General features: G+C 44.4%; 1 protein-coding gene across 2 annotated transcripts; it reads left to right on the top strand.

The window, feature by feature from the left end:
- Window positions 1-1,480: 1,480 nt before the first annotated feature.
- On the top strand, window positions 1,481-15,342 carry LOC149308501 (transmembrane protein 161A-like). Of its 2 annotated transcripts, XM_089535860.1 has the most exons (11): window positions 1,481-2,346; window positions 3,739-3,819; window positions 4,315-4,412; window positions 5,668-5,824; window positions 7,124-7,275; window positions 7,385-7,445; window positions 8,445-8,588; window positions 9,680-9,793; window positions 10,953-11,127; window positions 11,822-11,918; window positions 13,389-15,342. In XM_089535860.1, exons 1-11 carry the CDS (start codon window positions 2,249-2,251, stop codon window positions 13,655-13,657), a joined length of 1,446 nt encoding a protein of 481 aa, XP_089391986.1. In that variant the 5' UTR covers window positions 1,481-2,248; the 3' UTR covers window positions 13,658-15,342. The 2 variants fall into 2 exon arrangements, with proteins under 2 accessions (XP_089391986.1, XP_089391987.1); XM_089535861.1 differs by lacking the exons at window positions 1,481-2,346; window positions 3,739-3,819; window positions 4,315-4,412; window positions 5,668-5,824 and adding an exon at window positions 5,838-6,053.
- The last annotated feature ends 1,020 nt before the right edge of the window (window positions 15,343-16,362 follow it).

Here is a 16,362-nt window from a genome sequence, read left to right as displayed (position 1 = left end):
TCCTCCAGTGCAACTCTATGACCAACATCTGCTAGCAGTTGATCATAGAATCTTGCTGGAGCACCTACAAATGCCTAGAGAAGTGTTTTCTCTAGGAACTTTTCATTTCTCCAGCATACCTCTATGGTCAGCATGTGGAAAAGTCATGCTGGAGGACATAGAGATTCCTAGAGAGAACATATTAATCAAAGCCACAAACAATCAAATCCGCAGAGGTCAAAGCCGCAAATACGGAGGGCCAATTGTACAAGCAAAGTGATTCCACCTAAATGTTAGGAAAAACGTCTTGACTGTAAGAGCGATTCGACAGCGGAATAAATTGCCTTGGAGGGTGGTGGACATTCCCTCTTTGGAGGTCTTTAAACAAAGGTTCGATGGACATCTCTCAGGAGCGCTTTAGTTGTGTCTTCCTGCATGGCAGAAGTGGGTTGGATTGGATGACCCTTGGGGGTCCTTTCCAACTCTGTGATTCTGTGAAATAACAACAACGACAACAACAATGTTTATTTATAATGCCCTATCCACCAAAAGGCAGTACATCTATAATGCAATATTTGCTGCAGGAGCTGCAAATACATCCCAAACCAAGGCCCTCTCAGTTGCTTGCAAAAAAGCACCCGGGGAAAAGTTTGAACTGGCATTTGTTTTTGGGAAGGGGGAGATTTTTAAATAATCCTATCGCTTGGGGAAACACTGAGATCAATGCTTGCAATGTATCCCACCACCTTCTTTGCTCTTTAGGTACAACGTAGCCTATCCACCCATAGCCTCTTTTCTGGAGAAGTGCTCATCGTCTGCCAGCATCTCTCGGAAACCTGAGTATATCAGATCAGTAACCGGTTCTTAAAAATAGATTGGGAGTCAGCGTCCAAGCCTTCTGGCTCCCTAATATGGTCTCCGTGATTATTTATTTATTTATTTAATTCATCAAGGATTTTTATTGCAATAATACAACAAAATATTCTCAGTATCAGTCTTAACAATAAGATAAACCATAATTTTTATATGCCTTGTATCTTAATGATAACAATATTAAAAAGTACAGTAGCAAAATAACAATCTTTTGTTGCTGTGTGCCTTCAACTCAGAGCTACATAGTTAGAAACTTCGCATGGTTTTGACTATTGACTATTGATTAGGAAGATGAAGAAACATTGTTGTCGTTTTTGTTGTTGTGTGCTTTCAAGTTGTGCCCAATTTAGGGAGATCTTAATCTGAAATGAAATGAAATTTTATTACAATCGATGACCAGCATCTGAATCTGAAATTATCATGGGGTTTCCTTGGCAAGATTTGTTCACACAGACAAATGTAAGGTACTGCACTTAGGGCAAAAAAACGAAATGCACAGATATAGGATTATGAGGGACACCTGGCTGAATGAAACTACATGTGAAAGGGATCTGGGAATCCAAGTAGACCACAAGTTGAACATGAGTGAACAGTGTGATGCGGCAGCTAAAAAGGCCAATGCAATTTTAGGCTGCATCAATAAAAGTATAGTGTCTAGATCAAGAGAAGTAATAGTGCCACTCTATTCTGCTTTGGTCAGGCCCCACCTGGAATATTGTGTCCAGTTCTGGGCAAAACAGTTAAAAAAGGACATTGAGAAACTGGAGCGTATCCAAAAGAGAGCGACTAAAATGGTGAAGGGTCTGGAAATCATGCCCTATGAGGAAAGAATTGGGGATCTGGGAATGTTTAGCCTGGAAAAGAGATGGTTAAGGGGTGATAGGATAGCCCTGTTTAAATATTTGAAGAAGTGTCATATTGAGGAGGGAGCAAGCTTTTTTCTGCTGCTCCAGAGAATAAGACCTGGAGCAATGGTTGCAAGCTACAAGAAAAGAGATTCCAGCTCAACATTAGGAGGATCTTCCTAACAGTAAGAGCTGTTCAAAAGTGGAACAAACTCTTTCCTCAGAGATTATGGTGGAGTGTCCTTCCTTGGAGGTCTTCAAACAGAGGCTGGATGGCCATCTGTCGGGGATGCTTTGATGGAGGGTTCCTGCATGGCAGAATGGGGTTGGACAGGATGGCCCTTGCGGTCTCTTCCAACTCTATGATTCTATGAATTCATATCATATCAACCAACACTCAAACCATAACGCCACACTCCAGAAGTTAGAAGGATCCAGCCTTCTAATGCTACTGTTTTATTATTCCATGCTCCTTCAGTATTTGGATGTGGGTCAAATGAAAGACGCGTCAGTGCTGAGCAGAGTTGTCTCTTTCTTACCGACAGGCGGTGATGGGCATCCAGCTTGTGGTCTCCCTTCTTGTGGCCAGCATCATGCAGAAGATGGCTCCTCACTGGTCCTTTGCCCGATGGCTTCTCTGCAATGGAAGGTACTGCAAACCATGGGGGCTGCGTTTTGTGGAAGGGATGCCATGCAACTAGAGCAATGTCAAATTGCCGGTTGTTGAAATGTTTAACTGCTATGGGGTAGCAGTTTTATTTATTTTAAATCCTTTTGATATAAAAGTATTTAAAAGCAACATTCTGTCCATCTTTTTGAGTACAAATGATTTCCAATTTGGGAGTGGCAGACAGCTTCTGCAGAAGAGGCATTCTGTCTTTCTTAGATAGGAGAGAATGCCTCTTCTCTATCACACTCCACTTCTTTTTATTTTTCAAATTGAAACCAGATAAATCTGATAAATAACAAGCATGTGCTTCCCAATTAATAAGTGGCAGAAACCCTCTTCTAATTTGTTTTCTGCTAGATAGGCAGAATCCTACTTAGAAGTTCTGCCTTTTTCATATAGTGGAGAATGCCTCTTCACCACCATCCTCTGCTTTTAATCTTCTGAATATGTTAAATAATAATAAGCATGTTCTTCCAAATTCATTTGTGGCAAAACCTATTTAGAAGAGGATTTCTGCCTTTCTCGTATAGTGGAGAATGCCTCTTATCATCCTCTGCCTTTAGTTTTCTGAATTGAAAACAAAATATGTGAAAGTGTATTCTTCGACCTTCAGTGGCAGAAACCTATTAATTTTCTGAATATGTTAAATAACAAGCATATTCTTCTAAATCTGTAAGTGGCAGAAACCTGTTTAGGAGAGTATTTTTACCATTTTCATATGGTGGAGAATGCCTCTTCACCATCACCTTCGGCTTTTAATTTTCTGAACTGAAAACCCAGTACATTAAATAAAAAGCGTATTCTTCCAACGGTGGCAGAAACCTATTAAGAAGAGGATATCTGCCTTTTTCACATAGGTGAAACTGCCTCTTCTCCCCCTCTGCTATTTAAATTTTTCTGAATTGAGATGCAATGATATTAAAATAACAAATGCCTCCAAATGCATGGGTGAGGTCTACTTGAAAAGTCGTAGGGCCCAAAAAGACAGGCCAAAATAAAGCTGCATCGGGTCACTTTGAAGGTATGCTGTTTAAATGACACATGCATCTTAAAGAGGTCAGAAACTGCGCCAAAGCTGTGCTTCAGTCCTTAGGACTGGATCATGGGTTTGGCATGGCTTCCGGCCTCTTAGGATGCATGCGTCATTTAAATAGCACACTTCCAAAGTGGCCCGAAGTAGTTTTATTTTGGACTGTCTGTTCGGGCCCATTGTGTCCTTTTCAGAGAGGAAAGAATGCCTCTTTTCTTCTCCTTTTTAAAACTAATCTCAGTTGGAGGGGAAAAAACCCCAAAGATAATAAATAATCAGCAGATGGTGCTACAAAAATCCTGAGCTTGGCAACTGACCTCTCTTTCTCTCCATCCTATCAGTTTACGCCGCTACAAGCATCCCTCCGAAGAGGAGCTCCTAGCCCTGGCAGGCAAGCAAAAGCCAAAGGGCAAGAGGGAACGGTGAGTCTGGTTGGCGGGAGGGCAGCCATCTTGTCTGTCTGACTGATAAGTGTGGTGCAGCATTGGGTTCAAGAAGGACAAGCTGGAAGATGTCCAGAGAAGGGCAGTCAAGATGGTCGCAGTTCTGGAAACCAAGGAAATGAGGGCCCTGGGGAGGTTTCGCTTGGAGAAGAAAAGACTGAGGGGCTGAGATGGAATTATAGAATCCTAGAGCTTGAAGGGACCCTGAAGGCTGTCCAGTCCAACCCCCTTCAACTATGCAGGACGACACAAGACCCTGCTCAGGTTTTGCAAACTCAGTGCAGTCGCTGTGGCTTTTTGCATTGAGCCTATCCATCTGTAATGGGGACTTCCTCTTTTCCTACTGTCTGCCACTTTACCGAACCCTATTGCCTTTTCTGTTGAGTCCTGTCTTCTCGTTTCCTGAGCCAAATTTAACCAGAGCCAGAAATTATCTTTTATGGTTTTTGAGGATTGCTTTGTCTTGTCTGGCAGGAGGATCAATGGAGTTATGGACGAGAAGCCTTCCTCGGTTCCTAGAGATATCGATTTGCAGCTGGAGAGCAGTCCCATCACGGCCATGGATGCTCTGGGTAAATGCTTGGAGGTTGGACTTCCTAAGCTGTTTCCTCCCCATTCAGGGTGGGCTGTGGCTTTGTGTCGGTGAGGAGGAGCCTTGCCCCCTCTTCACCATGACCTTCTCAGAAATTCCAGCTTTTAACTTTTTCTAGTTCCTTTTACTTAGAGTCATAGAGTACTCTGAAGTGTTTTGAGTTGTGGATTCCTGTATGGCAAGGGGTTGGATTAGGGTCCCCTTCCATTTATAGATTCTATGGAAGGGAGCCCAAGGGCCATCTCAGATCAGGGCCATGACTTCCTTTATTGAATCAATCCATTTGTCATGCAGCCTTCCTCTTTTCCTACTGCCTTCCATTTTGCTGAACATTACTTTTCCCCCAGTGAATCATAGAATCATATAGTTGGTCATCTAATCCAACCCCCTTCCCATGAAGGAATCCACAGCTAAAGTGCTTCTGAGAGATAGCCATCCAACCTCAGTTTCAAGACCTCAAATGAAAGAGAATAAGGATAGTAATTTTGGGCAATGAGAATAATAAGGATATGTGAGATTCTGGCCAGTTTCTCCCCTAAAATCAAACTTGACTCCCTGTGTGTCTGCCTTTTCTTTTGACGGGGTTCCCATGTCTCTTTTCATGGGGGATTTCATTTCCTTGCTAGATGGTTTGCATTTTGAAGTAAGAGCGATAACTCTTTGGCGAAAGATCAAAATGCCAGTGTTCGTGTGTACATTTGCAAATGTGCACCTACACATCATGTAAGCACATCTTGGCTGCCGAATTCAAGGGCATTTACTCACAGGGAAACTAGGCATAGGATTGTGGCCATGGCCTTAGACCAGAGTGGACCAAGTGCAGGCCAGATGCGTCTCCCCTGAATCATTTTTGTGCAACGTGGGGTAAAAATATATATATTCTGAAAGAGGACCACTACACTGCTGGTGAGCTGTGCTTTCAGAATTCAGAAAAGTGGAACAAAGCTGCATGAAGAAAGCCGTCTCAAGACATCTTGCTGCTTGAGGCCAAGCAACAAAATGGCAGCTTCCCATTTCATGACCAGAAGCCAACTGGGTTGATAACCCAGGCAACGAGGGAGCATTCTCCAAGGCTTAAGGTGCCTCATGACACCCAGCTCTCTCCTGACGCCCTTTAAACATGCGCTGCCTGAGGCCACTATCTTCCCCCTTGGTCCACTGGGAGGGCCAGCCCTATGGCTTCATCCTTGTGTTGGCTTGAGAAAGAATATGGTTGTGTTTTTCTTCTCATTCAGTCCTCTGCTATTTCCTGGAATACCAGTGGTATGTGGACTTTGCAGCCTACTCCGCTCTGGTCTACCTCTTCACCGAAGGTTACTACTGCCTGGTGGATCCCCAGAAAGAAGCCAACATTGGGATCCTCTGGTGCTTGCTCACCGTCGTCTTCTCTATGTACCCTCTTCAGTCTGTGGCTTTGTTGAATGACTGATGATTAATGATGGATTCTTTGTTTATTACTTCCATTTGGGTCCCTTGCTTTAGTTCCATTGAGATCATGACAGTATTCCTTCACAACAACCCTGTGGGGTAGGCCGGAAGAGAGAGGGGAAAGGGACTGATTATAGTCCACTGAGAACTAGAATCTGGAGTCCACCTTTGGCCCTCTTATCTACTGCACCAGGTAATCCTCAAGTCTCACCCCACACTCCAGTGAGTTTCTTGGCTAAACTGGGCCTAGAATTTGAGTTTCCCAGTCCCAGATCCAATGCCCTGACCAAATTATCATCACTGTCACTTTATTCATTTATCCCTGTGATTCCCAGACTTTGGACCTCCAGATGTTTTGGACTTCAGCTTCCAGAATTCCTGACTTTTGGCCAAAAACACACAAAAACTTCAGTTGAAATTACCCATTGTTTAATTGTTTTTTTTAAAAATAACTTTTATATTTATACTTTAACTTTAATGGAGGGGGACAAAATGGGACATGCACTCCTGGTGCTTGCCAATAGGTACCTGCAGGCACACGCCGCCATTCAAGACAATGAGGCTTGAATTTTGGTAATTTTCCACTTTTGTTGAGGGATTTGGAACAGATCCCCTATGAAAACGGAGTAGCAACTGTAGTCTGACATTAGTACCAGGAAAAAAATCTAGTAGTAGTTGTTGTTGTGTGCCTTCATTAATTTCGAACTTATGGCAACCTTGTCATGAAGTTCTCTTGGCAAGGTTTGCCATTGCCTTCCCGAGGATGAGAGCATGTGACTTGCCCAAAGTCACCCAGTGGGTTCCATGGTCAAGCAAGGGATCGAACGCTGGTCTCCGGAGTCGTAGTCCAGCACTTAAACCAGTATGTTGTGCTGGGTCTCAAAGATTCTAGAGCAATGATCCCCAAACTTTGGTCCTTCAGATGTTTTGGACTTCAGATCCCAGAATTCCTGATTGATGGTCAACCTAGCTAGGGCTCCTGGGAGTTGAAGTCCAAAACACATGGAGGACCAAAGTTTGGGAATTACTGTTCTAGAGAATATAATTCAACAGACAGTCTCTGAGCACTTAGAAAGGCTGGCTCATGATCAACTTTTGGTCAACAATAACCCCAAGGCCCTTTTTAGATGTCCTGCTGCTAACCCACATATCCCTTGTCCTATACTTGTGCATTTGATATTTGTGGCCTAAATGTAGACTTTTGCATTGGTCCTTGCGGACTTGAGATGGTTCACACCACACACTCTTAACGCTGTCCTTCAGCAAAATCTTCTTCATGGTGATGCGCCATTACTTCCGCTCCAAGGAAGGCGGGGAGCGTTCGGTTTGCTTGGCCTTCGCCTTCTTCTTCCTTCTGATCGCCATGGTGGTCCTCGTCATCCGTGAAGACTATCTTGAATTTGGCCTTGATGCAGGTGGGCAAACTCTCCTTCCAGGTGTGCTGTTGGTTGCACAACCTCCTAAATTCAATTCTGGCCTTGCTTCGGAGACCATTTTAATCTTGCCTTCTTTTCTTCTGCATAGGGTTGACCAACATCAGTGACAGCCTAGAGGTCTTCTTGAAGGAGGAAGGTTGGGAGTGGACGTAAGTGGGGCTCTCTGGTTTGAGGGAGTGAGATCACCTAAATAATTCCCTCCCCCATATATTTTTATTTCATGAGTATATAATGAGTAAAGTGTCCAGAAGAGGGTGACCAAGATGGTTCAAGTTTTGAAGTCAGGCCCCATGAGGCATAATGAGCACCACAGTTCAAGAAGGACATCAACAAGCTGGACCATGTCCAAAGATGGACATTCAAGATGATCAAAGATCTCAAAACCAAACCTTATTAGCAACAATTTAATGATCTGGGGATGTTTAGTGTGGAAAAGAAAAGACGGAGAGGGTTCGTGAAACAGTCATCTTTACGTATCTGATATGATGTGCTGTAGAAGGTGGATGATCTTGTTTTCTGCTAGTCGAGAGACTAGAACCGATGGATTCAAATTACAAGAAAAGAGATTCCACCTAAACATTAGGAAGGACTTTTTAGAACTATAGAAGAATGATAGAATCATGATGCTAATCTAAAAAGTTCTTCCTAATGTTTAGGTGGAACCTCTCTTCTCTAACCTAGAGCCATGTTTCTAAATATTTGTCCAGATTTGAACATTCGCCATTTCATTTAAAGTTTTGCAGGCTTGGCCATTTAGTTTCCCAGTAATTTCTAACTAAATTCCATTCTTCTTCCACTTTTTTTGTGGATTTGTCTTTCAATCAATACAGTTAGATGAGAAGTACGTAGTTAAAACATAGATGAATTAGATGGAACTGAATTATATATACCATGTGTATGTATGTATGTATCTCTCTCTGAATGATCAAGGATAATTTTCTTTTCCCTATGGTGGCATTTGTTGTAATTGGCTTGTAGAAACTTTTCTTGGTTATATGTAGAGTGGTTGTTTAATAAAGAATAGTTTAAGGTAGAACTTTTTACTGCAAGGATGAGTAGTTGGACAATGGGACCAATTGTCTGAAGAGATGGTGAAGTCTATTTCTCCAGACATCTTCATGTGAATTTTGTCTCCTCCTTCCTGCCAGGATCCCAGTGAGTAAGTTAACCTTCAAGCTGGCGCTGGTGGGCTTGTGTTCCTTCATCGGCGGCTGCCTGACCTTTCCAGGCCTACGACTGGCTCAGACTCACCTAGATGCCCTCAAGATGACGGCTGACCGACCAATGGTCCAGTTGCGTAGCAATTTATTGCTGAAAAAAGTGTGCGGTTGGGGTTGGGGAACAGGAATATGGGAGGGTTGCTCTGTACTGTATCAACTTTGACTGTTAGCAACAAGTCTTTAGGGTTTTAGGCAAGATTCATTCCTAGTGTGACCCTTCCTGATGGTCACCCATCCAACCAGACCAGGCCCTGCTTAGCTTCCAAAATCAGAAGAGGTCAGGAGGGTTGTTCAAGGTTGCCCACTTGTGTTTCCTTGGACTGGGGATTCATTGCTGCTTGACAGCTGATCTGTATTGCTATGGAGGTGCTTTGTATCATTCTCTGGCCACCTGGGCATCTGACCTTTTAAAATCTAGGCAGGCAGAGTTAGCATCAACACCCCACTTAAATATTCTTAAATCTTGGAATCTCAGGATATTTCTATGGGAGAATGAGCAGGCTTTCTGTTGGTCATTTGGGTTATGATTTTATGCAGTCATAAATATAGATACACACAACTTCTGTTAGGGAGAAAGATACACTTACCTAGAAGGGCCACATGTCCTTGGTGTAGAAATGTTAATATAACATTAAGCGGTTGTTATGGAAGTCTTGTCTTGAGGCCGGCATGGTGTAGTGGTTGGAGTGTTCAGAGAACAGGGTTCAAATCCTTGCTCAGCCATGGAAACTGAATGGGTGACTTTGGGCAAGTCACACTTTCAGCCTCCAAGGACGGTCATGCCAAACCTCTGCTGAAAAAATATGGCCATGAAAACCACAATAGTGTTGCCACAAGCTGAAAATGGCTTGAAGGCACATAACAATAGCAGCAGCAGCAGCAGCTGTTGTAGTGGTTTGAGTGTTGTGAGTGTTGTGAGTGAGGACTCTAGGAGACCCAGGTTCGAATCCCCGCTCAACCATGGAAACCCACTTGGTGACCATAGGCAAGTCGCACCCTCTCTCAGTCTAGAAAGAAGACAAAGGCAAACTCCACTCTGAACAAATCATAACAAGAAAACACAATGATAGATTGGCCTTAGTCGCCACATGTCAGAAAGAACTTGAAGGCACATATTTAATAATAATAATGATAATATCTTGTCTTCATCTCCTCCTCTACAGGCTCCTTCTCCATGCCAGCTTCCTTGCCCCTGTGATTGTTGTGTTCATGTGGATCAAGCCGGTCTCCCGGGATCTTATGCTACATGCCCCCATGGGGAAGGAGTCCAACCAGATGTAAGTGGCAGCGGTGGTGGTGCTTTTGCAGTTCAGTCATGTGTCATGAATGACACACTTTCTTTAGCTCAGCCAAATTATTATTTAGAATTACAGTTGGCCCTTCACATTTGCGTATTTGACATTTGCAGTTTTGACTAATATATTCTCTCTAGGAATCTCTGGGTCTTCCGGCACAACTCTGCCAGACGTTGACTATGGAGTTGTGCTGGAGAACCTAGAAATTCCTAGAGAAAACATTTCTCTAGGAATGTGTGGGTCTTCCAGCATGATTCTGTGATCAACCTCTGGCAGGTGATGACCACAGAGTTACACTGGGGGACCTGGAGATTCCTAGAGAGGTGTTCTTTGAGGCAAAAAGAGTAGTGTTTTTTTTAATTTGCAGTTTTCTCACATTCACAGGGGTCCTTCACCCCTAATCCCAGTGAATGCGGAGGGACCACTGTACTTCTCTCATTCTCGATTAGATCTATTTTCGATTGATTTTTAAAAATAAAACAATTTCAATCCCAGCTTTTGGTCTCTGAAGCAACTTGCAGTGGATTCAGGGAAAGTGGAAATGTTAGCTGACCACGTTACAAGAAGTTGTTGAAACAACTTCATTCATGTCCAGTCTGTTTCCAGGCACAATTCACATTGTCTGAAAATTGTGCCGTTTCATGATCCATAAAGCTTGGATCTCGCCATATGAGCCTTTCTGAATCTTACAATCTTTAGGTCTTTTTGGTGGCTGCTTCTCAGGCTATGGGACTCTGTGCCACAGGAGAATAGGCTGATTTCTTCTTAACTGTTGGCAAGTAAAGACCTTTCTGTTTGAACAAGCATTTGGTGAAGAAGTGGTTGTGTGATGGATACACAATGAGCTGTGATTTTTAATTATTCCATAAAATTATTTATGATTTAAAACTATTATATAGTGTTTTAAAGTATTGATGTTGAGTAAATTTTTTTAACTAGGGATGGCAAAACTCAATCTATTTCCAGTTTCCAATGGATGCCCAAAACAATACAATCATTTTTCATCCCATAGCTTCAGAACGCTTGGGAGGGATTTTTTTCCATACAGTGATGGGAAGTTCTGCTGCTTTAAAAAATTTTTTTTTGCAGTTTGCTGAGATCCCTGCCAGCCGCTGACCCTTTCTCTTTCCCATTCCCACAGCATGTCTGACACCACCTACAACTCTGTGCGTCTCTGGACCATTGTGGTGCTGTGCTTCCTCCGCCTGGCTGTCACCCGTCTCCATCTCCAGGCATACCTGAATCTTGCCGATCGCTGGGTAGAGCAGATGAAGCGAGAAGCTGGCCGTATCACTGTGCTGGAGATCCAGCAGAAGGTATGGAGATCCAGTGGGGCGGAGATCCAGTGTTGGGATGCTGGAGATCCAGTGCGGTGGTTTGACTCATATGGGGTGGATGCACAGGTGTCCCAGGTTGAGAGAAGAGTGCATGCCTCTAACTAATTTCAGATGCAAAACCATGGTTTTGCTTTCCTCTGAGGCTGAGAGAGTGGGACTTGCTCCAGGTCACCAGTGTATTTCCATAACCAAGTAGGGATTTGAACTCTGGCCTCCTGGAGGCATAGCCCAATATAATGGTTCAAATTCCTACTTGGTTATGGAAACCCGCTGGTGACCTGGAGCAAGTCCCACTCTCTCAGCCTCATAGGAAAGCAATGGTGGCAACCCCTGTCTGACCAAATCTGGCCAAGCAAACTGTTTTTAAGAACCAGTGTTGTACGTGTCTTGTGTGTTGAACAAGGACTCTGGGAGACCAGGTTTTGAACCCCCACTTGGACATGGAAAGCTACTGGCTGCCCTTGGACAAGTCATACTCTCTCAGCCTCTGAGGAAGCCAAGGAAAAAACCCTCTGAACAAATCTGGCAAAAAAAACCAAAAGCCCTTGATAAGTCCCCCTTAGGGTCGCCACAAGTTGGAAATGAAGGCACACAACAACAAACCTTATTGAGATTATGCTGTGGTATTTTATTTGGCTACCTTGCTTCCCCCCCCCCCCTTCTTTCCCCCCAGATCACCAGGATTTACTGCTACGTAACTGTGGTCAGCTTGCAGTACTTGGCTCCGATCCTGCTCACCCTGCATTGCACACTGATGCTCAAAACTCTTGGTAAGGAAATGCTTGTACCAGCCTGGATGCAAATGCAGCGTTGACTACTTTTCCAACCCATATTAAGCTTGAGCTTCTTACATTTACAGTAGCCCCTCCCCAATTTGCAGGGGATCCATTCCGGACCCCCTCGCGAAACTCGCACATATTTGAGTCCCATAGAAAATAATGGGCCATGTGCTGCCATTTTATTAATGGCCACTTGTCCCTCCCACGAAGAACAAGACTGCGGATTCCAAGTACAGTACATGAAAAGGGAGGGACAACTACATTTTAAAAAATATTCCTAGTCCACAGTTCATTGTGGAAGGGGTGCAGGAGGCTGGGTGGGATCCTGTGTGTTCATTTTAAAACATTCTTCTTCAGCCCTCAGCCGGCGCACACTCACACATCATCACAGGAATGGATGGCACATGGCCCAGTAGTGGCAGACCACATGTGGCCCCCGTCTGTCTCAGGAACCCCACCATCCCTCTGGCAGAAGTACAAATTCTCCTCTAAATTGCATTTTGATTTTTTAAAAACCCAGAAGCAACACTCTTAATTTTAAAAAAAGAAAACTTTCTAAGAGAGTGTTTAACTGCCATGACTCAGTGCGGTGCTGTGGAAATCTGTGGTTTGTTGTGGCACCAGAACTCTCTGACAGAGAAGGCTCACTGCTTCACAGAACTACAATTCCCAGAATTATAGCTGAGATGATTAGAAGCAAGACCCCATTGCCATTCCTCATTGCCACCTTGCTCGCTGGCTGGAAACGTCCTCCTCCTTGCACCCCAATTGGCAACTGAGCAAAGTTCCTTTTCATGATGCGGCTGCTGCCATTAAGGTGAATTGGAAGGAATATTTACGACCATGGCAATAGGGGCACAGTTATGACTACCTAGTGTTCCTGGACATGGAGTACCGGCAATACGGAATGCCAGCCTAAATCTCCAGAGTAGCATTTACAACAGCCCTTAGTATGTGCTGTGGATTGGTTCCAGGACCCCCCAATGATACCAAAATCCTTGGATAGTCAAGGCCCATTGTATGTAATGGCATCGTAAAATGCTGTCCCTTGTATAAAATGGCAAAATCAAGGTTTGCTTTTGAAATGTGTATGTGTGTGTGTGTGTGTATGTATGTATGTATGTATGTATATGTATATAAAATATTTTCAAGCCATAGTTGGTTGAATCCGTGGATAAAAAAAATCCATGGATATGGAGGGCTGACTGTAACTTTTAGAAGGGGTGGAGATCCTGGACCCAGGTTGGGAAATCCTACAATTGTGTCACAAGGATATGGGCTGGTTATCTGGGGAGTCTCAGGCCAGATGGATTGGGACCCTGGTTGGGCCTGATTCTGCCCCTGCACCTGAGTTTCCCCACCTCTGCTGTCCAGTTTATATACCTTTGCACAAGGGTAGGAGTTACACTCAGAATAGGAGGGGCCTCTGCCTGTTTCTTCATCATGTTTCCCCCCTTTTAGGTGAATATTCCTGGGGGCTGTACCCCGAAGCCGCCCTTACCTCCCCGGCCCTGCATGCCATCCCTGCCGCCTCCCCAGATGAGACTGAGAAAGATGAGGTCCAAGCCACTGTGGAGCACATCACAGGGGCCCTCGGGACTTTGGGCACCATCTTTACCCCGCTTTTCTACCGCGGACTCTTCTCTTTCTTCACCTGGTGGATTTCGGCCTGCCAGATCGTCGCTGCCCTCTTTGGGCTGTACTTCCACCGGCACTTGGCTGCCTCTTAACCTCAAGGGGTTCCCATGGCGTCTGTTACGGCACCTGGGCAGACTTCCGCTTGGGCCAGTGGGCATTTGAAGCAGAGGGACTTTGGGCTTTCCTCGCCTTATAACGAGCTGCAGCATGTCCCGGATTTTGTCACCTATGGCGTTATGTGTCATCCAACAGGATGGAACTGGTTGTCTTTGGTCAACCATCTGAGCGAGTTGCTACCTAGAAAATCAACTTTTTGGCTCTTTTAACAACTGCTGTCAATTTGAACATTTGCTTCAGAGCTGGGAGGAGGATGACACTGCTCCATGGCCACATCCTGTTCTGTCAGAGCTGTGTGTTTTGCAATGGTGTGGAACAATTTTAGTGGAACTGATCCGAGACGTTTGCAGCCTATCAGATCTCTCTTTTTTTTTTAAAAAAAATAATAATAACATGTTTCTGGATCTCACAATTGCAAAAATTTTGCTTTGGAAGCAGAGGGTGGTACTTGTAAAACTTGCCAGGTGGGGATATATGAAGAGAACAGAATTTAGAGGTGGGTGTGATCTCTCCTTCTTTGCCTCCATCTGGACAAAGCCATAGTAGACATTGTACATCAGACGATGCCTAAAAATCCACCTTTTCAGCTACTCAGTCCATCCAACATGGCCATTCCAGAGTTGCCAGAAAGCAGGGGGACGAGCCATGATGCATCCAGCCCTCTTCCTATCACTGCTGAAGCTAAAAAGCACCAAACACATCTCCAATTCCTTCTTACAGGAAAACTTCAGCCCTTTTTTCAACTGAATGACAGAATTATAGAGTTGGAAGGAACCCTAGGAGCCATTTAGACCAACCACTGCTTTTTAAGTAGCTTTCAAAAGTTAACTGCAGCCATGCCGCTGGACTCTCCCTTCCAGCCTGCTCATGGGAGAGCTGCCCAGACAAAATTGTTCAGTGCCCAGGGATCTTGATGGATTGGATGTGGCCAGGAGAGCAATTAGGAAAACAGTTCATCTGGCCCTCTTTTAAAGAAGTATGCAGCTGCCCAGGCCTATTCACTCCTAACTGAAGCAAGGCTACCAGCCAGTCTCTTTCTCTCTGGCCTCCAGGAAGAAATGAAGATAAATTATAGTTTAGTGGCAGAGTCTGGAAATGCTGGCTGGATCCGCTGTGGCTTTATTATGGTAGCAATGCCTTAAAACTCAAGCAGCGGCACTTTTCAGAGGTGGACAGTTCTGGGGGGCTAGGAAGGCTACAGAACCTCCACTCCAAGGGTCTTTGCAAGGCTGCAACACCATTGCCCCTTAAAGCAGAGGGGAACATTCTCACTTTGCTTTTTCCTTTCCTTTCCTAGCAGGATGTTCCAGCTTCCTGCTGGGAAAAAAGCCCACTCCAAAATGGTCTAAAATATATCAAATTTGTCTTCCACTCCCTTTTCAGCACCTAAACCTGCCTGGGGCCTGGAGCGCTTGCATCAACCACTGATTATTCAGCCCTGTCTGGGGATCATAGCATGATGGGCAATGCGCTTCATTACCCCTACACTTTGCTGTTGTGAACTTATGAAGTTGACTTTGGTTTCTGGCAACCGTAGCAATGAGAGACTTCCAAAACACACTGTTCTCAATAGCCCTGATCAGGATGACAGAATTCTAGCATTGAAAGGGGAACCACCTTCAGGGAAGAAAAAGAGCCAACTCTCAGTAAGAAACTGGATAAAGCATTTTTTATTTTTATTATTATTAAATATACTTCCACTCTTGGCACGGATCTTTACAATTATCATCACTATAAACATTTATATTAAACAAAAGGATAATTTGCTATATAAACATCCCCCTCGCCACAGATGTGTGCGCGCACACACAGAGAAAACTTGAGGCCCAGTGGGCTGCAGGGGAAAAGACACATCATTTTGCAATATGGCGCATACTCTGACCATCCCCAACCCCGACAGTCTGGTCCAGATTTCTTAGAAACGAACATACGTTTTCAGGTGAGGTTTGCCAGTAACAACAGCAGCATACCTGTTGCACTTCTCTGCACCTTTGATTCAAAAGCCCAGAAGACTGTTCTCTCCCATTATCACTTAAAATGTCTGTAAAAGCCAAGGGAGAAATATTAAATGTGCAAGTCTGAAGTCACAGAGAAGAAAAAGACCTCTCGGTGGGTCAGAAAACCTTCTACAAAAATAGAGGAGGGAACACATCTTACTCAGGGGGAGCTCTCCAGCTTTTCCAGGACCCTGTTTTTCCCAGAAGGCTCAGGTCAGGGATTCTGGGAGATAAAGTCCAAAATCCTGGAGGAGCAGAGTTTGGGAACTGCCAGCCTAAAGTGAACTCAGTAAATGTCTAAGGCAGGTAGGATTCATGTGGCCTTCCAGATGTCGATGGTCTGAAACATCCCATGAGCTTTCATTTGGCTGGGGCTGATGAGAATTACAGTGTGACAATATCTAGAGTGCTCCGACTCTGAGTCAATGCAAATATGTCTCATCCAGAGGTGGGAAACCTGTGATTATGCTAATGGGAGTTGCAATCCAAGACCATGTGGACAGGACCACAAGTGGCCCACTGCTTGGGGGAAAGGTGTGGGAATTGTGCGGCACCCAATTTTGTCAGAATGCAAGAGCATTCCTTGCCATTGCCTAGCCAACTAAGGGGCTGCTGGGAGTTGCAATCCAACAATATCCTGGAGGGTCACATGATTCCCACCCACCCCACCAAGAAGAAATCCC

This window comes from Sceloporus occidentalis, unplaced genomic scaffold (genome assembly GCF_023333645.1).
Source record: "Sceloporus occidentalis isolate IW3139 unplaced genomic scaffold, rSceOcc1.0.p SCAF_8, whole genome shotgun sequence".
Classification (NCBI taxonomy): domain Eukaryota; kingdom Metazoa; phylum Chordata; class Lepidosauria; order Squamata; family Phrynosomatidae; genus Sceloporus; species Sceloporus occidentalis.
The sequence above is the reverse complement of the archived record's forward strand: the minus strand, read 5'-3'. Positions and strand labels throughout refer to the sequence as shown.

Bases quoted from the DNA above. Each gene is read 5' to 3' on its own strand.
- LOC149308501 (XM_089535860.1), top strand. From the start codon at position 2,249: ATGGGCATCCAGCTTGTGGTCTCCCTTCTTGTGGCCAGCATCATGCAG. The intron at 5,825-7,123 runs GTACCCTCTTCA...GCTGTCCTTCAG, and splicing joins CTCACCGTCGTCTTCTCTAT to CAAAATCTTCTTCATGGTGA. The intron at 11,128-11,821 runs GTATGGAGATCC...CTTTCCCCCCAG, and splicing joins TGCTGGAGATCCAGCAGAAG to ATCACCAGGATTTACTGCTA.